Here is a 23,300-nt window from a genome sequence, read left to right as displayed (position 1 = left end):
TACATGAAACATGATGTAAACTTTGTTTATGAAGTACAAAGCAGAATTTGCAGTTACATGAAAGCAAAACAACCAAAAGTAACAACAGTAGAATACATCACAGATGGCTGTGCTGCACAATACAAAAATTTCAAGAGTTTAGTCAATCTTGGTTTTCATGAAGCAGATTTTAGTCTAAAAGCTTCCTGGACTTTTCATGCCACAAGCCATGGAAAATGTGCTTGCGATGGTATAGGTGGCTCAGTTAAACGATCTGTTACAAGAGCCAACATCCAAAGACCATATAAAGACCAAATTTGCACACCAGAAGAAATGTATAAGTTTTGTAGCTAACACTTTTCAAAAATAATATTTCAATTCATTAATATAGATAGTGTAGAAAATGTAGAACCAAAGTTAACTCAGCGTTTTAGTGAACATAAAACTGTACCTGGCACAAGATCTTTCCATTTTTTCCAACCACTATCTGATACTGTAATAGCAGCAAAACGGATAAGCAGTGACAAAGATTTTTCATCGAGGTATAGTTTATCACAAAAACTAGAACTTCCAAATTTCCAACCAAATACCTACTTAGGCTGTGTGTATGAAGATAAGTGCTTCATTGGACTCATTTTGGAGCTTGATGATGACAATAAAGATGCTTATATCAATTTTATGCACCCTCACTGGCCATCACAGACATTTTTTTGGCCAGAAAACCGAAATGTTGGAAGACAGGATAAGTGTTGGGTCCCTTTTACAAACATAATTTGTTCCATAGATGTTCCACAATTAAGTGCTCAAGTTGGACGAATGATGTTCAGTCTTTCTAAAAAAAAAAAAGTGTTAAAAACATTAATGCTGCCTGGCCAAGGAAATATTAAGTTTCATATCAACAAAAAAGGTAAGCCAAAAAATTAAATAACTTTATTAATACCTATAATTTTTAACACACTTTAACTACTTACCTACTCGACACTTGAATGTTACCTAAAAATCTTTAAGTAGTAACCTTTACAAAATTAAAACTATATGATTAGTTTCATTAGCCTATTGGAGTGTATAAGCTATTTGTTATGTGTAATAATAAAATTAATATAATTGTTCTAACTATTTATTTGATAAAGATTTACAGCTAACATGCATCTTTTCAGCAATATATGTTTTTCCCTTTTTATCAAATGATAACATCAAATACCCATGAATTTTGTTTTATAATATTATAGTACTTTTCATCCTCTTTCAAATGAGACATTTCTCAGCCTCATTGGATTAGCCAGAAAAAAGTTATGAACATTTACGGAAATCGCTGTACAGATGAAAAAAATTACAGAACGCCAACTTTAAAGAGTGAAAACAGGGTTTAATATGAGTCAAATGTTATTTTTAACCTGATTTTTGTAACCCTGATGAATTTTCAAGTAATAATTGTAAAATTCATTAGTTAGTATTAAATAATAACTGCACAATTAGATTTTTACTGAAAAGTGCCTTTTTCATCTTGCACCTCAAATAACAGATTGGTTAAAATGCACCATCTTCTAAAAAAACTTATAAAATAAAAACTAAAGCGAATTTGGCTAAAATAAAAAATATGCGTCGTTATATTTGTTCATAGGTGCTGTAAAATAAATTTCAAGAAAATCTGAGGGGGTGGGGTGTAGACCCCTGGATGATTTGAAATGGATTGACCCGGGCTCTAGTTATTACCTACTTGATGTCTCAGTCAGAAGACCTTGCAGTTAGTTCTTGTGTTTTATTTGTGGTTTGCACTTAATTTAAATTGAAGACTTCTGTACTGCCGTAGAGCATATATACAGTACAGTAGTGATTGTTTGTGACTCAAGTAAATAAAATGTACAAACTGTTGGTTGATTGTTTGGTAAATGGAAACTATAATCTTAAAGGAACTTTTCATGCAAACAAGTTAGTCATAATTTATACCAGGGTGCTTGTTGTTTATATGTGATTTGCCCTCCATTATTTTGAGTGCCTGGCATTTAGAAGGCTCTTTTTTTAAAAGTTTGTTGTAAGCAATTGTTTTCTGTATAATTGCTTTAAAATGTCATTTTGATTGTTCACATCTTATCTAGGGAGCGGGCTCCCAGCAGAACTAACAGAATAGTGTTAGATCATCAGCAGTATAACTGTTTGTGCTGCCACATCGAGCCCCATGTAATTTATATCGAATAAATGCCGTTGTTACCGTTAAAGCACACCCTCGCTTGTATTTTTTTAAATTGTTTGAGGCCTACCCCTATAGTTCCCCATCACAAAAATTCAATAACAATAACTCATCAAAGCAGCTTTAATAAACTTTCACTTCAGCAATAATTCTGAACAAGAGGTTGAAAACACATGCAAAAGCATGTACGTGATACAATAAATACACAAATAATTTTTTAAAAATAAGGATAGTTATAGCACCTTACTATAAATATTCACACTAAAAAATGTTATACTGACATGGTATATGAATTAAGAGTTACAAGGTATTAACAATGCGTACGACTGCATCCTATATGCAATTAACCAACATAAGTCTTAAAAAAGATTTACACTAAATCTCAATATTGCGTAAGTAAACTTACACAAAGTACTAAATATTTTTGAAAAGGCAAATAATGAAAGCAGGCACGATTCAACAGTGGGTTACACAAACAATTGAATATACGCCTAAACAAAGCTCTAGTGAACACTTAACATAACTTGCCCTCAAAATGAATTAGACAATAAGCGGGTCAACAAGTGCAATCAATCCTAGACAAAAGAAATTAGCTAGCATGTCATCAAAAGTTACAAAATGATCCTAAACAAGATAAGCAGTAGGACAAACAAGCCTAACTAGAAAGCTAAATTATGAAACATATTAAGGGATGACAGCTTTAAAGCGCATGGGTAACTCACCTTACTCTGCGTGGCCTCTGTTACATAAAAGGGTTTTCTACAACTTTGCATAAAGGCACAAAACAGTTACACCAAAAGGAAAATAATTCAGAGTGATGGCAGAATAAAGGCAGAAGTTATATTTCAGTCACAATGCACACAAATGAACGAACATACCCACATGCCTCAAGGCCACATCCTGTTAGAGGCTCCCGTCGCACAATGACACAAGTGTCAGAACATGATCATAATAAAGAAGCGCTGCAACCATGAGTGAGCACTGGCCCAAGCAACAGTATAAATTGTCTCAAGCCTCCACTCCGCACCTGCGCAGAGATGTCTGGGGCGGAAAGGGGGGGGGGCAAGACAAATGACATCAGTGGGTGGGGAATCAGAAAGGAAGGAGGAAAAAGTAGAACGGGGAGGTTGGCATGTGCTGGATGAACTTCATCGCAGGTGAAGCATCGCTTCACAACAAATCAGGAGAATGTTGGTTAAAATAACTGCATTTAAAAAAATCTATAAATAATGGGTTAGGTTAGAGTGTATTAAAAATACTATAAACTAACATAAGTAGTTGGTTAGGTTAGATTATTTTTAAACAGATAATTCCTACCAACTGTTCACAATTTAAAATATTTTAAATGTGGCTAACATACCATTTATATGTTTTTATACAAACTTAATCTACTATTTTTATACAAACTTAATATAATCATCCATTAAAATTATAACTACTGGTTAACTACTTTAAGTATTACAATTTTCTTGTACAGAATCATTATGAAAAGGTCAGAAATAAGAGAATGCCTTTTTGAATTTTTATTTGCTTTATTTTGGATGTGCCCCTGTCATCAGTACTCAACCATTCATAAATTAATTTATGTGACCCCAGACACAACCACACTGCCTTAACAATCCCGAGTTTGCTTTTCTTCAATTGTGAGCTAGCAGGAACATTTAATAATATTCTCAAGCTGTAGCAGTGGACATGCCTCTTACAACTTGACATCAAATGGAAATGAAATTATGATCATAGGAAGCAAAATGAGAATTAGTAACATTTACAACAGAAAAGGATAAAAAAAAATTGTTTTCTGTCTCGGTTAAAATATGGAAAACTCCGGCATTAAAAAAAAAAATTGTAAATAACACAATTAATGCAGCCTAAAATTAAATGTAATCTTTTTAGTTTTTTCTTACATTGTACATTTTGTAACTTTGCAGATTGAAATGGGCATGAAGAATCATGAAGTGGTTCCAGCCTCCCTAGCAGCCTCCATTGCGAACTTGCGACATGGCGGTGTTCACAAGCTTTTGAAGGAACTGTGCAAACACCGACTACTCAGCTACGAACGAGGAAAACACTGTGAGTGTGACTCATTTCATGATAACCAACCTCTTCACCGGTACTGTATCATTGTCCCACACTTTCCTCCGTCAAGACTTGAGATATGGCAGTGTTCACAAATTTTCAAAGAAACTGTGCAAACACTGGCTCTTCAGCTAGGAACGAGGCAAACACTGTGTGTGTGATATTTTGTGATAACCTACTGTAGCTTGTTATGCTTCATGTGAATATTGAATTAAAAACTGAACGATAGTTGTATTATAAAAACTGTTGCATGGTATCTATTTATGATTTGGTTTCTTCAGATTTTGTTTTGTATTCTGAGATTTTATTGTTTTTCTGCTAATACTTATTTTCAATTAAGTTCCATTTATAAATTATTTTTTGTTATAGATAATTGAAAAATCTATAATTATTTGTACATTAAATATTGCAAATGGGAATAAAGCAATTAAGTCATAAACTAACTTGAATTTAATGTGACTTTGGTTACAGTGTGTGGTCTTAACATATTTTTGGAAGGGATTTCAAGGGATTAAAATTATAATTTTGAACTCTATTATATTTCTTAATTTTGGGAAAACTGTGTGAACAAAATTGGGCCCTATAAAATCAGGTACACCAGTCAGTGGTTCAGTAATAATTTTAAAATGTTTGGAGAAAAAAGTTTTCAAATCAGAAAACCAACATGTGATGCATGCTTTTGACGACTTTTAGATGACAAGACTGTAACATGTAAAATTTGAATGCGGGGAGGAGATTGGCCATGACCAGTAGTGACGAACCATTCCAGCATTTTTCTGGAGTGAATTTTGCAACCATGGGAAACAGAATGTTTGGCTAGAGATTCAAACTCGTGTCCTATGGAATGTGAGTGTGTCGTCTTTTCCCTGCGCCATCTTGCTTCATTGAAAGCTGACGTGAAACAACGCCTTGTCGCAGACGATGGGTATCGCCTGACCAACCAAGGCTACGACTACCTGGCGCTGAAGACGCTGAGCTCAAGAGGCGTGATTGCTTCATTCGGCAACCAGATAGGTGTGGGCAAGGAGTCCAACATCTATGTGGTGGCGGATGAGGAGGGGGTCCCACGCTGCCTGAAGTTGCACAGGTGCGTGGGTGACATGCTCTGCGCGAACCTGGTGGCTAGGGAGGTGTTACTGCTGTTATTCCTATCTCCATGTCCTCCCTGGTCGATAACAAGGTCACACATCCTTTAGCTAGTTACACGTTTATAGGTAACTACAACATGTAACTACAGTGCTCTTGGACTACAGTCAAATACCCTCTTTTATTGCATAATCGTCGCACCTATATTTTAGGCCGTCAAAATTGGGATAAAACAACTTGTCGTGTAAACGTCGCATGTTGTTTTGGTCCCGCTATTAGATGCCGAGCTCTTTGTGTAGGTATCTTTTCCGTATAAAACAATGTATTTTAAAGTAGAAATCTAATATTTATTCAGACATTACCACATACTTATTTAATTAACGGAAATACGAAGTTGTCTGACGTGTAAATTTTTCTTTTAAAGACTTTTGTAAACATTATAACCTTTATAATTGCGTCGTAGGGATGTACTATTTACAATCATGTAGAAAGCGCTAGTTGGCATCATTCGTGTTTGGTTATGTTGCTTCCCGTATAGAGCGCGCACACGTAGTCGAATATCGTTATCTCGCCGATGCATGCAACACGTGCTATCTGTCTCGTGCTGAGTTTATGATAATTTTATAATAAAATCATGTTTGAAAAGTAGGGGTGCAACGTTTATGCGAGAAAATTTTTTTTTTGTTTGGTAAAGTTATTCATAAAAACCAAAACCCATTCATGGAAAGTACGTTTATTTAAAAAAAAGTAGAGTATACAAGAGCACGCCAAAGAATTTATATTAAAAAGGTCATGCAACAAAAACCTTTCTTCAACTTTAAATAGAAAAACAAAACCTGTGACCCAAACGCAAGCCACTTGAATCTGTGACGTGAACTAACGCGTAACTATCATCGTAGTACACACTTACCGCTAAAGAGTGCGAGCTATCAAATGTAGTTAACTCGGCACTCGACACAGAGCGCGCGTTGCATGAATTGGTGAGGTATCAATATTCGACTACGTATAAGCGCTCTATACGGGAAGCAACATAACCAAACATGAATGATGTCAACTGGCGTTGGCTACATTTTTATAAGTGGTACACCACCGCAACGCAGACGAACAGATAAAGTTTATAATGTTTAAAAACGTCTTTAAAAGAACATTTACACATCAGACAACTTTGTATTTCCGTTAATTAAAATAAGTAAGTGGTAATGTCCGAATAAATATTAGATTTATACTTTAAAATACATAGTTTTATACGGAAAAGATACCTACACTAAGTGCTCGAAATCTAATAGCGGGACCAATAACATCATGCGACGTTTACACGAGAGTTTTTTTAAATCCACTTTTTGACGCCCTAATATATGGGTGCGATGATTATGCGATAAAACAGGGTACTTAACAAAAGACACACTGCTTAATTTATATTACAAATTATAATTTTGTGTTCTATATTACAAATAAATGCATTAAAAAACTTACTCGAATCTTCTGTGTGGAATGTTAAACCTATTTTAGTAATAAAACACATCCACTAAAATCAAATATAATTTTAAAAATTATAATTATTTACATTTCTTAACTTGTCAACAAAACTTTTAAATCGGGGATATACTTTTATGCCAAGAAGTTAAACATAGTTTATTTGAATAAAATCATAGAGATAGAAATCAAATTTGCAAAGAGTAATTTTGAAAATAATAAAACCATGGTTATATCATAGTCTAATGAATAAAGGAAGAATATTCTTCACAAGTGAATCCGCAAAATAATTGTGGCTCCATTATCAACAAAGTAGAATTACATTTTGTTATGGTCCTGGGTGACAGTGATTGCTAACGCATCATGGCAAAAGTTGTGGGTTCCATCCCAACACCACACATGGCTCATACTTATGAGTAGGGACCCCAGAAAATGGTAAATAAAACTGGCTCATTTCGGTGTAAAAAAATAACAAAAGCGGTGCAAAAAATCGGTGTAAAAATAAGGGAGCGGTGCAAAAAATCGGTGTAAAAATAAGCAATCGGTAGAGACCCCAAAAAATTGTGAAAAAATTATGCCATTGATGGTGGGAAAAAAAAAACCTCATAGCGGATAGGCACTACAAAGTAGCAGACTCTGCCTTACATCGGCCCACTTTGTCTGTCGTTTCATCACACAAGAATAAAATCTGTTTGTCTTCTACAGCGTGCTTTACTGCTTCCTTATTTGCCTGGCCAATTTTTGGGACATAAGTTTCTCCAAGAGTATTGGCTGATGGCAAATCCCCTGCACCTAAAATGTATACATAATTTACAATATACTTATAAATAGGTAGCATTTATAAGGTTATCGCTGAAAATATTAATGGGCTAATTTACTCAAAACAATTCTTAGCCAAACCTAACCTAACCTTTTCTAGATTAGGTACTGCTGTATTACAGAGTCAAACCATCAATCAATCAGTCAAAAATATCTTGTGGTGTGCTCACCATTTCACAATGCAATCCATCCTATTTATGTGTTTGTTAATCTGAGGTACTTGCATATTTATTTGAAGTAAAGGTAAGTTGGGCCTAAAGTTAAGTTAATCGATAATATTGTAGGCCTACATATGCTTATGAACTTTTATTAGAGGGGGAAAACATTTCTAAATAAATAAGGCTAACCTTCTTCAACATGGGTGTTAAACCATTCCCTCATAGCTGGATGATCAGCTTTTTCCAAAGGAATGTTAACTTACAGCATCATATAAACAAAATCAGAAACAAATTCTTGTTTTCAGCACTTTCAAGCTTGTTTGCTTTATTCACGCTGTCGCCTATCGAGATTTGTTTAGACACGTTAGAATTTGCTTGACAAAATAATTGTCTTTTCTGTTTTGTTTTGTGTGTCATTTGCCACATGTTTTTTGCACGTGTCTTTGCGTGTCCAATCAACGCGCACGTTGCAGAACTTGCACATAATAATTTTGTCCCGCTGATCAAAAATATAAAATCCATGCAATTACATCTCTCTTTCGCGATCAAACAATGTCGAAGTTTTCGGCATCTTAGTCATAAATTTAATTGTATCACAAAACTTCCAAAATGTGGACGGTATTTGTAAACACTCATAGATATGTGCACGCAAAAATGACTGCCATCTTAGCTCCATGCGATTAAATTAGGTTAGAAAAATCGACACCAGTGCGCCTTGCGGCAGAAACGACCATTATTCATAACACGAAAACTGTGGACAGTCAATTTTGTTATGTTGGTAGTGCGCACATATCGATTGTTGACATTTTTTACATTTTGTTTTCATTTGCGATGGCAATATTTACTGCTTGTAAACGGAGTAATAAAAATACGTGGATTTCAGTAACGTGTCAAAACGAAGATTATATCTCGGCACTAGTCTTTCAGTCTATGTTTATTTCACGCCTATGTTTATGATGGCGTAAATAAATAGGGCATTATTTGGTGCGAAATAGCGTGAATTTCGCGCTAAAATGTGTGAATTTCGTGCGAAAATGCGTGAATTTCGTGCGAAAAATCGTGAATTTCGCGACTATGTAGAAATCAAAGGAAAGTCGCAAAATTTGTTTAAAGTGTCAAATTTTCACGTTATTTCGTGAATTTCGTGCTTCACCATTTATCGGAGTCTCTACTTATGAGCACTGAGTCGATGCAGAAGTAGTTTGAAGCCCACTATAATCATGGAGGTTCCTTCGCTTTAAGCTTTTTGCATGACTGTTTGATATTAAACCCTAAATCAAAAATCTATTTCGTGTTGCCTTAAGTCTATATGCTTTCTTTATTAAAAATATTTGCACCTCTAGTAGATATTGCATTTTAGTAAACAGCTGCAAAAAAAAAATCATTAAATATGTTATTGGTTATGTGCTTTGAGTATACTTTCCAGTACTCAAAGTAAGTTGAAGTTTATCTCCCAAATGATGCAGGGTAATTGTAATAATGTTTCATGACATCTTAGCAATTGTAGTACAGTAGAATCCCGCTAATCCGAATTAATTGGGACCGAGCCCTGTTCGGATTAGCGAAAATTCGGATTAGGCGGAATATTGTCATATGATGCCATATATCGTCTTTTTGAGGCGTATTTAGTGTCAAATATGTATGAAAGGTCAGACGAAAAATACATCTTTATTATTTAGCGTACATATTTAGTATCATATAATATTTTTAATTACTCACATAGCCTAAAATGCAATTTCAAATATTCCGAGTTTAACAAATCCAACAGCCTACATTACGTGACAACATTACGTTGAAATGAAGGGCGGTTCTTGAGTGTGTATTAGCGGAAGGGCAGTGACCTTCAACAAGAGTAAGCAAAGCACCCATCCTCCTTCCCGCATAGGCTTACGCTGCGTCACATGCTACTGTTGTGTTACCTGCTACTGCACACTGCCCTGTGATTTGTGAGCCCTTGTGAGCGGTGTGTAGTGCTTTTAGTCATCATGACAAACAAGCGTAAACATAAATCGTGTACATTAAAAGAAAAACTGGAAGTGCTGAAAAGACTTGACAAAGATGAAAGTGCCACTCTTTTATCGAAAGAATTCGGTGTCGGCAAAGCAACCATTTCCGATTGGAAAAAGAACAAAGGTAAAATTGAGCAGTTTTGTACTACCACAAGTGAAAAAAATTATTGAAAAATGTAGCAGAACGAGTGTCTTCTTACGAAACATTGCACCAGGGTTTAAAATGTATAAACAACACCTAACTGTGTTAGCCTACTGCAACGCTTCTGCCACAAATAAGCTTCCACTGATGGTTATCAGCAATCGGCAAAACCAAGCTGTTTTAAAAACATGAACATGAACACTCTCCCTGTATTTTACAGAAACAAAAGTAAAGGCTTTTAACAAAGAAAATGGATTGCCTCCTAGTGCTTTGTTAGTCATAGACAATGCGCCGTCACATCCTGAAGAAATGGAACTTGTTTGCGGTGATATCAAAGCCATTTTTCTCCCACCAAACGTCATTCTAATTTTGCAGCCAATGAACCACGGAGTTCGCAGACTTTGAAACAGAATTACAGAAAAATGCTTCCTCGTAGCCTGCTTGAAGAGAATGAAGAACTGACAATCTTGCATAAACTCAAGAAAATCACCATCAAGGATGTCATTTACTGGGTAGCAGAAGCTTGGGAGAAAACACAATAGGAATCTTTACACAAATCATTGACAAATCCTTGGCCTGATTTAGAGTTTGTACAAACGGTCTTCCCCGGCAAAATAAAAGTTTGAACTTCTTCAACTAGTGAAAAAAATTTTACCAGGTTGCGAAAATGCAGAAGAGTGCGTTGAAAAGTGGACGGCCATTGATGACTGTGGCCACAGATGATGATATCGTAGCAGCTGTGCAGGGAACGTCAACTGATCTCGATGCAGACGACAGTGAGGAGGAAGGGAACGCATTGACTGATTTCTCACACTTCCGCAGCCAGTTCCCTTGATCAGACTTTGCACTACGTCGAGCAACATGCCGATGTAACCCCAACATATGTTATGTTTGTGCGGCGTTGGCGAAACATTGCATCTTCAAGCCGATTTAGTGCATTTCGTCAAAGGAAGATTACTGACTTTGCTTCTTAGATAATGGTTTGCTTTTTTACGTTTTGTTTTGTGTCAATCCTTTACAGAACATGAATTCTACATATAGTATGTAAGTAAATTCAAAAATTTTCAATACGTACATATGTATTGAAGTACTATGTACGTAATCATATTTTTTTCTCTTTTCAGTTAGACAATGAAATAGATAAATTATAAGTTTCTTATGCAGACTTCATATTAATAAACGTACAAAATTACTTGAAAAAACTTAGTTCTTAAATGTTATAAATTTTTTTTTGTCCTAGACCTGTTCGGATTAGGCGGATTTTCGGATTAGCGGGGTTCGGATTAGCGGGACTCTACTGTAGTGGGTGTTTTATACAGTTTATTTCTTGTTTTTTTATGTGTAACATCTTAACTCTTGATATACAGCATTTGGAGGAAGTAATTTCGTGAATTCCACGGAAGTCAAGGAAGGGAAATGTGCAACAACCACTGTTCTGCCATCTGTAGCAGGTGGCATGAACAATGTTCACAAAGACATAGGGAAACTTCGTAGTATTAACTGTTTAAAGAATTTTAACAAGATGGACAATATTTTCTTGTCGAAAATGAGATCCAAAGGGGTTTAGTATTTTTTAAAGTCTTTTTTGCTCTGATAGAAGCAGTTTCATTATATAGTTTAAAATTTTTCTCTGCAAATCAATTGATTCGAAATTTGATATAGCTGCTCTCGCAAAAATTTCAGGCAGCAGGTGGGATGCTACATGTGATTCATGTTCAGAAATGTAGTTGAAAACACAATTTTCGTATATGTATGATGCTCAACATTTTTCATTTAATTTTGTGTCGGAGTTTCATATTATAAGTGTATTTACAACATGAGAACACATGTATTTGCTCTTTACCAAGGTAATATGTTTACACATCACTGGCACTAGCAGTACTGAAATACTTTTTTTTTGTTGCTGTTGAGTTGTAAGACCAAATCAACTACAAAAATGATAATTAAGCCTGCCTACTATTGTGATGCTTATAAGAGAAAATTTGATTCCGTTGCAGTGTTTTTGGTAACATTTTTTTTTTATTTGGCTGTCAGCCAGTCTTAATTCATTGTTTGAAAGCTATTGTTTTCCAATTTTTGTTTATCTGGCTGCTAAAGGCAAGGCTTTACATGAAATACTCACTCTCCAGCACCCATTATGACTTATGAGCTCTAAGTCTGTGCTCATATGACTCACAGTTCACTTCCATATCACCAATGTTGGATTACCGTATTTACTCGTGTATAGCGTGCACCACGATTTTTGCAACAAATTACAAAGAAATGAAATTAATTTTTTTTTTTCCCATAAATAAATTTTACTAACATTTTGTGGTACCTGTTAAGTAATTACTTATGAAACAAATGATAATTTAAATTGATGTGTGGTGATACGTCAGGAAAATACTTAAACTCTGCTGTGTAGATGGAAGATAAAGAAGCGCTGTATCGTCACAACTGGTACGTGGAAGGGAGGGAGGGAGGCAGGCAGGAATGGGACTATGACCATCAAGTAACCTTGACAGTTGACAGGACGAAACACCACCACTCCCGTCACGTAGCTTCTACATAGATATTTCAACTGATAGTTAACACATTTTTAGGGACCCGCAAAATGAAGCGTGCCACGCTACGTTGCTAAACTGGCGCGGAGGACTGGATGACTCACCGGTAGCTGCCGGGACGAGGAAGCGAAGGTAGTGGGAGGGGGACTGGTGACAACATTCTCTCTCTCTCTCTCTCTCTCTCTCTCTCTCTCTCTTTTATTTTACTAGTTGCTGCGCTGGCTTTCTGTAGAGGGGAGGTCTAAAAATAAACAAGAGACCATGATGTGCGAGCTTGCGCACGCACGTGTGTGTGTGTGTGTGTGTGTGTGTCTGTGTTTGGCGCCCTATACGAGGACCTGCACATGAATTTTCAGCGTGGATGTGAGGACCTATGGCGATCCGAGGACCTTACACAGGTCCTCGGATTAAAATTCCTCGGATTCGCGTTCTACGATCAACTTGGTGTGTGAAAACGAGATTGGAAGGATTTTCGCCGGGTCCTCGGATAAAACGTGAAGGGTCAACCATGTAGTTCGCGTGTGTATCCACCACGTTGTGCTACTGTCGCCCGTCTTTACACACGCTGTGTATCGTTTGGCGTTGCTCATCTTATAGAAGGACCCTTACACAGCTATCCACACACTTTCAAAAACACACACTTAGGTAGTGAGCGCGATATCCGAGGACGCAGTCTCGACACACTTGTGCTTAGCAGCCGACTCTGAGGACGTGATATTTTTTTTACACACTATATCTCAAAAGCAGAATACGAGGACTTCGCTAGATGCAGGTTACATCGTATTTATGAAAAACTTAAATCATTTAAGTGGTGGTATTTTCTCTGCTTTATTAATGAAGCTTTTCATTAGGCTCCATATGTAACTATCCCGCTTACTTAATTTAGATATTTTCTCATCTCACAAGCTCGTGCGTCTAAAAGCTGCTACGTTAAAATTATGCTATTCATTTAATTCTAGATTAAAAGCTATTATTCGTTATCGGTGCCTCAAGCACCACCTACCCAAGTGTTTATTATAAATGATCAAATCTTTAATGTACTGCTAAAAGAATCAAGTTTGTGTGTAATTTTTTCTTATTTGTACTATTATTAATTTATATTTAATAAAAAAATTCACACTATTCTTAATTAAAACTTATGAAAAAAAATATTTTTTTTGGTTATAATTTATATCTATTAGTTTGGTTTTTTTATACAAAGCATGTTTTTTAGTTTTTTGAACTATTAATTATTTTCTACTATTTAATTTAGTTTATTTATAAAAGCGTATTTTTAGTTTTTTTGAACTATTATTTTTATTAGAACAAAATTAATAGGTAACGCAATCACAATTCATTACAACAGCAAACAAGGCTCTTTACTTAAAAAATTGTAAATTTAAATTCCTGCTTATTTTGTTGAATTGTAAATTCTCTTTGGTATTGGGAAATTTGTTAATATTAGAGAAATCGGCTACAGATAATGGTTGGAAATTAATTTTAACATAAATTCCTGCCTTATCGACTATAGATGAAAATTATATAAATTGAGAAAAATCTTATTTTGCAAATTGAATAATGGAATAATCTTATTAAATTAGCGTATTGTCATCGCTCCTCGATAAATATACAAAGTTTGAATGAAATCAGGCCGTTTAAAGTGGGTCAAAATCGCACCCAAAGGAGTCGGTTACAAACATACAAACATACAGGTGAAGCTAATATAAGGCGTGGTTGAGGTTTTCTCTGGGAATAATTGCCTGAATCCTAGAATTTCTTACCAATGGCGGCTCCAGGAATACCTCTCGGACAGGGTTCTCACACACACGAGGATGCAGTTAATAATCACGACATTGCCCTTGGGATATTCACCAAATATATGGTCAAATACTGAAATGTAGTATTTTCGTACAAATTTTGATTGAAAGAAGAGTTTAGCACATTTACGAAAGTACTTAAGTTAACATTAATATTCCCTACAAATAAATAAGAAGTAAAATTTGGGCTCGGAAGAGGCTATCGCCCCCTGCGTCCTTCCTCTGGAGCCGTGCTTGTTTATTACTTCCCGACCAGGCGGCCTCAGCGGTAGACACTTTTCCTGCGAACACATGTGCTTATCGCGATATCCGATACCCCGACGCGCTGATAAGGCGACCGAGCAGCCGCCAGACTGCCTTCACAGCACAGCTAGCCCCACTCCTCGGCTCCAGTCGCCGGCTGAAGAATACGCCGCGCGAGGAACACTTCCCGGCAGAATAAATGTGCGGAAATGCATTTGTTCTTAGAAGAATTCTGGGATATTTTCAGCGGGGACCTATGTATTTTTTTACAACATTTTAATCAACGATTAATACTCTATCGTTGTGTGTGTCTACTTTTTTTGTATGCATTACACACGATACATAAAACAGCTGCGTAAAACCACACATTCGGAAATAGTTTTACCTATGTTACGAATTCTAAAAATCATTAAAATTATAGATCAAACCATTCATCCATTCCCTATATACACACAAAAAAAACATGACAGTTATATTGTAATGGGAAGCAGCAAATTCTTCCAAACAAAATGCCCTACAATCACGCCCTGAAGACTGTCTGTATAGGCCTCTTAATGGTCGGTCATGACGGCCATGAATGACAAAACACAGACGAAACCTTTTCTTTTAAGATGAAGGTGGAAAGTTAATCTCGATGGTGAAATTAAAAATTTGGATTTTCTGAAGAAATTGATTATTCAATTAATTTTACAAAATTTACAAAATGTCAGTTTACATTATTTTTGAAGCCACGACTGAACTCGGTTTACAAGACGTCAGATAATTAGTAGATGCCCCAAACTGAGAAACAAGTAAATTAAAACATGAAACTGCACGCGGTACACAGACCCACAGCGAAAAACTTTACGAAGTGGGGTACGAGGCTTGGGCCTCCCTCACCCACCTCAAAAGAGGTGCATGTCGCAAGCCCCAACCCCCCCCCCTTTCCCCCACCCCACCGCCTATCTCGATTAAATTTTGTCAGTGGTTTGTGCCCAGTTTGAGCTAGTTTGTTGCAAATTTAAGTGCTTTTGCAAGTCTGGTTTGATGAGCTATCAATATAGAATTTTTTCAGCGATTTTTGCTCAGTTTGTGCCCCAAATTTCGCAGTTAATCCCTGTCTGGAAGACTTGTAATTATACTTTGATTGCAGATATTCTAGTATATGAAAATGGGTTAAAGGGATTATAAGAATAAAAAAAATTGTTTATGATAGCTAAAAAAATATGATATTAACTCTATTGGAAATGTCTATACATACTGTCACAATTTTAATGTTAACACTGACCCAGCTTAGGAGTTGCGAAATTATGTGAAAGAAGACAAAATTTTGCATACATATGAGTAAGTATGTAATCGTTTACAAAAGTATTTTAAAATATATGCCATCAAGGCGCGTTGATGGTAACCCTTTATTGGCTATTGGTAAACTTAAATATTCAACCGAGTATCACAACAGTATAGTGGATTTAGGTCTAGACCCATTTAATGTTTATTACTGGACACCAGCACACATTTTTGTATACCAAGAGCACTGCAAAATTAAGTCGAACTCATCAATTATGATAGATGCAACAGGAAGGTTAGTTAGTAAACTTCAGCGCCCGTTTGGAAATGTTTCAGGTGTAGAGTACCTGTATTCTTTTGCAGTTCATGACTCTACACCTGGTTGCAGTACACAGTTGAAAACATGCTTTCAGAAAGTCATCACAATTCAAGAGTTCAACATTTCCTACAAACTTGGCTACGAAGTGGTGCTCCGACTACAAAAGACACTATCACTGATCACTCACTAGCCCTTCTGTCTGGACTAGTAAAAAGCTTCACTCAATTTGGTTCTCTTGCAAAATACTTGGAAAACTGTTATAACAGCATCTTTTTTATCAGGCTCTTATGAAATTCCTGACTGTTTTGTACGTTGTGATGTAGCGCACACATGAAAATTAATAGCAAATGTACCTCCCCTTCACGGCAAGCCAAAAAGTGTTAGACATTTCTACATACGATGTTTAGCCCTGATGGTTCAAAGCGAGAACATTAATGATGTTAAAATTTTACTGGAGAATATTTTTACAGTAGCACTTAGCGAAACAGATGAAACGAGTGCAATCACAGGCGAAAAGATGCACAGTGAAAAAGCAAACGATGATTTAAAAAATATTTTTCTAACAGGACCAAACCCAGCATTACAAGCAACAATACAAATTATTTTATTTGACGAAAGTGTTTCAAATACACAAGGAATTACCACTTATTTCACCAAATGGCCACTTAAAATTGCGGCAGAAGTTCACGATAAGGTTAATGATGAAGGTGACCATGACAATTTATATTTCTTACCAGAAATTGTAACAGTCATTATAAAAATGTAAAACTTAATGGTGAGTAGTATGTAAATGGTAGTCCTGAAACCGGCGCTGGCGTGTGGTGCCGGTGCCGGGACAATAACAGATTGCTCTGACGTCACGCCGGCCATATTGGATGTCCATATAGGACCCGCCATATTTGATCCGCCATTTTTAAATCGAGCGCCCCACTCATTATGATGAAATTTTCGTCTCTGTCGCCATATTGATTGTTTTCTGTTCCACTGGAGGCCGGCATCTTAGATGTCCGTGACCTTGACCCTTGACCCCGGTGGCCATATTGTACCCGCCATATTTGATCCGCCATTTTTAAATCGAGCGCACCACTCATGATGAAATTTTCGTCTCTGTCGCTATATTGATTTTTTTCTGTTCCAATGGAGGCCGCCATCTTGGATACCGTCGAATTACTTTCTGTTATTGTTCCTAGATAGCGCCATCATCGGTCTTGATTTTTTTTCTGTTCCACTGGAGGCCGCCATTTGGATACCATCGACTTTGTTTCTGCTGTTTGTTGCTAGAGAGCGCCAGCGTCGCTCTGTCTCATCACATAAGGTCGATGTTCTATTACCTACCATAGCTATTATGGTCGTTATCGACATATCAAATTAAATTTTTTATTTCAAAATACATTGGAAGCACTGTGATTCGAACAATCGCAGCTCTGATCTCTAGGTTGGAAAACACACACCTTTAACTGCACGGCCATCGAGACATTTACTAGACAGAATTAAATAAGGTAAATATAAACATAACATGCATATTGGGATTTTTATATATATTTTTTAAATAATAATAGCACTACATGTTCGACACAGAACCAACATCTTGTATTAAGACGCAACTGTCGCAATTATCGTTAAGTTTGTCATATAGAAAATCCGTAATTTTTATGTTAAAAAATCGGAAAAATTTTAAAAATAAAAAAAAATTTAATCAACCAAATTAAATAATAAAAATTCTTAAAAATACATTGCACTTTTTGTTACGGCAACATCTTGAAAATCTGTAATTTCAATGCTAGAAATTCGAAAACAATTCCAAAATTCATCTAACAATTAACTTATTAGAATTCTGATTGATTAGATCGATTTTCGTCCTTGGTTCGAAACCGCTAAGAGCAAAAAAAAACAGATCCTTCCTCCACAGAAGCCACCTACAGACTGACCTACCACCACCAATACCAAGGTATATATCGTCAGCTGGTATGATGTCATGTGCGCCATCAGGACTTCATCCACTGGAGACCGCCATCTTGTTTTCTAGAGTGTGCTGGTGACATTTTAGTATAATTTTATGTTCATCATACCTGTAACCTTGACTGTTGGCATTAACATTGACCTTGAAATTTGACCTTGTCCTTGAAGTTTGACCTTGACATATGACCTTGACCTTGAAATTTGACCTTGATCTTAATATTTTACTTTGACCTTGACGACTATCATGGATCCGACATTTTATGTTCAGTACTTGCTACCAGGAGCTACAGCCTGGTAGTGGTCATTGCCACCATCTTGTTTTCGTCTGCTGGAGGACACCATCATGTGTGTGAACTCGTCTTACTATCATTACCATCATGATAGTTTTATTCTAACCTGCTAGAGTGCAGTAATCATTTATTATTACTGAGGTGCCCGCCATCTTGAAATTTAGGCACCATCTTGGAATCGTGTAATTATTTAGCTAGAAAGTCGTAAAAAATACAAAATTCATTAAAAAAATCACTTATAATTTACATAATGAATCGATGGATTCCTGTCCTCGGTTCGATTCTTGACCAGTGACAGATGTAACTAAATATTAAATATATTTAATATTGTGTTTTCCATTACCTTCCGTGGAATTTAATAATCATTCATTCTAAGAAAAACAACTATAGACAATATATATGACCAACGAAATAAAAACAGTGCCAATATGCCTTACATGAAAGTCTAATTTTTCGATAATCTGAATAACATATAAATCGTTCATGTACAAAGCCACACATACAGGCCAAGTGTCTCCGGACCATGAGACCGAGTCATGACAATATAAAACGTATAGGCTAGTCATTTTCGGACCTCATGACCTTCTTCGTCGTTAGCTAATTACAGGCAAATAGATCATCGTGAAATTTTTTTATACATACTAAAGGACCAAGTGATCATGAAAAATATTTTAGTAACAACAAGATGTTTTTATCTAGTAAATATTCAGTCACTACATATTTTACTACGCGCAATAAAAAAAAGGAAGCATCATCAACGAAAAGGCAGCACATTTGGAAGTACCATCATCAAAAAGGCAGCATATTTGGAAGCACCATCAACGAAAAGGCAGCACATTTGGAAGTACCATCATCAAAAAGGAAGCACATTTTAGAAGCACCATCATCAAAAAGACAGCACATTTGGAAGCACAATCAACGAATAGGCAGCACATTTTGGAAGCACCATCTACGAAAAGGCAGCACATTTTGGAAGCACCATCAATAAACAGGAAGCACATTTGGAAGCACAAGTTACTAGAACTAATTTGTAGTTAGAACTCAGAATACAGGAAATAAAAACATTAAATTTTTACTTTCAATATTTAATTAATTCTCTACATTATACACATGCAAGTAAAACAAGCCATATTGTATGTAGCCAGCTTTCCTCAGGTCTTCGTGTATGAAGGATATTTCTTTGATGCACGAATAGTTTCCAGCACTAAGCGAGCCATGTAGAAGTCTTAGCCGGTCAACCAATATGTTTGGATCTTTCCATGATGTGTAATCAATCTCTTCTTCCACCATTTTACTTGCTTGTTTATTATAAATAATTTTAATTACACAATCGTCCCAGTGATCATAATAAGCTTTATCAGATGTATTTATTATAACACGTCGTTTCCATCGTTTAGGTCTCAGGACACCACCACATTCTTAGATCTTGTCAGCTTTAGGTGCCTCATCACAGGCTTTGCCTTCGTCAACAGCCTCAGAGTCACCGTAGAAGTCATCGTCTTCACCCAGATTACCGTAAGAATTCGATATCCATGATGTCGAAGTGTCTTCATCGTCTTCATACTTCTTTTCTAGGAGTCCATCATTTTTACAAAGTATAAAATATCGACTTGAATTCGGCTGGAATGTATTCTCACTTTTCACTTTAATGATTCCTCCATTGTCTTCATTCTTCCATAAATCATCAACATCCTTCAATTTAAGTTCTTTTTCGAGATCGGAAGAGCCGTGAACATAATCTCTCTCAAGACAAGGAAAATTATTGTAATGCAGATTACTCTTCCTTAGACTAGTAGATCCATCGTTGTCCTCTAGCTTGTACGCAGGCTTGGCGTTACAAGTTCTGCCATGTCTTTTTAAGCTCTCTCTCCGCGTAAACGACTTGCTACATCGAATACAACATATATTACGTAGTGTATTATTAACACAGTCATTCTTCTCGTGTTGTCTTCCATTCTTTCTTTCTCAAGATAAATTCATTGCTGCAAAACCAACACCTGTGTCCTTTCGAAACAGCAACAGACACCGAATCAGTATTAATATTAGTTACTGAGACTAATGCCAGATGCAAACTGAGTGAATTAAATTTGATACAATACTTAAATAGAATTATTTAATATTTCATCAGCAAGAATTAAGTTGCCTCATACAAAAGAACTTGTTACATGTGGTCTCGATTATTAGCATGAGATGTCGCCACGTGTTGTGTTGAGTCATAATTTATTTAGTTATATAATGTAGGATGCTGGATGCTCACTAACGGTCGCAAAATAAGGATGGCTTCGCTAGACACCAAGGAGAAGGAAGTTCGTCTTGATTGTTAGTGCTTCACTGATGTCTCATGGTATAGTATTTGACTGAGTAATGGTTTTTTATTTTTTTATTTCCACCTGGTAAAAAAAATGCATGTGCTGATTTAGTAACAGAAATTCTCGAATTAAATGTAACTACAAATAAAATGACATGACTCATTAGGTAAGAAATTCATCACGCAGAGAGCGGTTTCTCAGAATAGACATAAGCACTTGAAGAAACCACAGAAATAATCAGGAGCACACGGAGAAAACCATCATAATACTTGACAAGAATAATCGGGAGCACACAGAGAAAACCATCATAATATTGTCAAGAATAATCGAGAGCACACGGAGAAAACAATCTCACTTTTATTTGATATCATATAAATACAGAAAAAATATTTAATAAATAAAAATAAATTAATAAAAAAAATTAATTTGAATTAAATTTACAAAAAAATACATAAACTTCTGGCTTCTACTAGAACTCTATCTTTGATCAACAATGAGAAGTTCACAATCTAGCAGAATCTGTTTATAAAATCCATTACTCAGTCAAATAATATACCATGAGACATCAGTGAAGCACTAACATGCAAGACGAACTTCCTTCTCCTTGGTGTCTAGCGAAGCCATCCTTCTTTTGCGACTGTTAGTGAGCATCCAGCATCCTACATAAAATAACTAAATAAATTATGACAACACAACACAGGGCGACATCTCATGCTAATAATGAGACCACATGTAACAAGTTCTTTTTCATGAGGCAACTTAATTCTTGCTGATGAAATATTAAATAATTCTATTTAAGTAATGTATCAAATTTAATTCACTCAGTTTGCATCTGGCATGAGTCTCAGTAACTAATATTAATCCTGATTCGGTGTCTGTTGCTGTATCGAAATGACACAGGTGTTGGTTTTGCAGCAAAGAATTTATCTTGAGAAAGAATGGAAGACAACACGAGAAGAATGACTGTGTTAATAATCCACTACGTAATATGATAAGTTGTATTCGATGTAGCAAGTCGTTTACGCGGAGAGAGAGCTTAAAAAGACATGACAGAACTTGTAACGCCAAACCTGCGTACAAGCTAGAGGACAACGATTGATCTACTAGTCTAAGGAAGAGTAATCTGCATTACAATAATTTTCCTTGTCTTGAGAGAGATCATGTTCGCGGCTCTTCCGATCTCGAAAAAGAACTTAAATTGAAGGACGTTGATGATTTATGGAAGAATGAAGACAATGGAGGAATCATTAAAGTGAAAAGTGAGAATACATTCCAGCCGAATTCAAGTCGATATTTTATACTTTGTAAAAATGATGGACTCCTAGAAAAGAAGTATGAAGACGATGAAGACACTTCGACATCATGGATATCGAATTCTTACGGTAATCTGGGTGAAGACGATGACTTCTACGGTGACTCGCCTGTGATGAGGCACCTAAAGCTGACAAGATCGAAGAATGTGGTGGTGTCCTGAGACCTAAACGATGGAAACGACGTGTTATAATAAATATATCCGATAAAACTTATTATTATCACTGGGACGATTGTGATATTAAAAATATTTATAATAAACAAGCTTATAACTAGTAGCAGTACATAACCCGACAGCAGTTTATCAATCTTATTTCTGATTCACCTACTTACACCCATATAACCTGAGATACTAACCGAAGAGTCCCGATTGAGCTAAAATAAGTTAAAACTTTACTACATTTGAATAAAGCAACATTTGTAATATCAAGTTTCAAGAGGATATTGCAATAAAAATATTAAATTTTTATTTGAAGAGGTGTCCTATTACACAGGTTGTGCAATATTAATCTTTTAAACCATTCTACTGAATATAGTTATTCTTGTAAAAATTCCAATTATAATGTAATGTGATAACAATATAATTTCCAGTAATACAACTATTCATATTACAACAGTGAATCGTTTGAGTTATTATTGGAATTGGAGTAAAAATTAAGATTAATGATAAGTATAATTTTGTGTTTATAAATAACACAGTGGATCACCTTAACGTAAAGTGTTACTGATTGTTAGTGATTCTCCACCAATAATCATAAACATATACTCAGATATCATATATGTTCTTTAGACGTTCTCAAATTTGGTATTAACCAAATTACTTTCTTTGTTGGTCTGCCAATGACCGGGCTAGTCAGATTGAAATAGGCGATCACAATTTGGATAACGGCGCAGCTCAATCGAGACACGATCACACTAAAGTACCTCATTCATATTGTATAATTAGTTCCATACCGGTACGCTTAGTCATTTTTTTAATGATTGCACCTCACAATGAAAGCATTCTCATTGTATATAGCAATTTCCCGCTCCCTTCACTTGTCAGTTTTTTCCATTGCTAAGAGAAATCCTTTGGCATGGAGAAACGTTTCCATAACAGAAAATGTGTGTTTTTGGTGAGAAAACACATTAATAAAATGGCGCAATTACTTTTTCGCGGTCGCGGGTATGTTGCTTACGTGAAAAGAAGATAAAAACAATCTTTGATGCGGGTTGTATATAATGGTAAAATTTCAGCTCTATCGGTGCAGAACGTTTTGAGAATTGAAGCGTACACAATCCAACATAACATTTTTATATATATAGACAAGCAAGTAAAATGGTGGCAGAAGAGA

At 35.8% G+C, this 23,300-nt stretch overlaps 1 protein-coding gene across 2 annotated transcripts in view; it reads left to right on the top strand.

Annotated features, from left to right (window-relative positions):
- The window catches only part of LOC134527165 (serine/threonine-protein kinase RIO2), a 93,947-nt gene that overhangs the window by 11,276 nt on the left and 59,371 nt on the right, over positions 1-23,300 (top strand). For both annotated transcript variants that reach the window (XM_063359560.1, XM_063359561.1), the window contains exons 2-3: positions 4,096-4,237; positions 5,162-5,330. In XM_063359560.1, the coding sequence (XP_063215630.1) occupies positions 4,096-4,237; positions 5,162-5,330 (311 nt within the window). The remainder of the gene's footprint in view (positions 1-4,095; positions 4,238-5,161; positions 5,331-23,300) is intronic.

The sequence above is a fragment of the Bacillus rossius genome, chromosome 1 (assembly GCF_032445375.1).
Source record: "Bacillus rossius redtenbacheri isolate Brsri chromosome 1, Brsri_v3, whole genome shotgun sequence".
In the NCBI taxonomy this organism is placed as follows: Eukaryota; Metazoa; Arthropoda; class Insecta; order Phasmatodea; family Bacillidae; genus Bacillus; species Bacillus rossius.
This window is presented reverse-complemented; position numbering and strand designations above follow the sequence as displayed.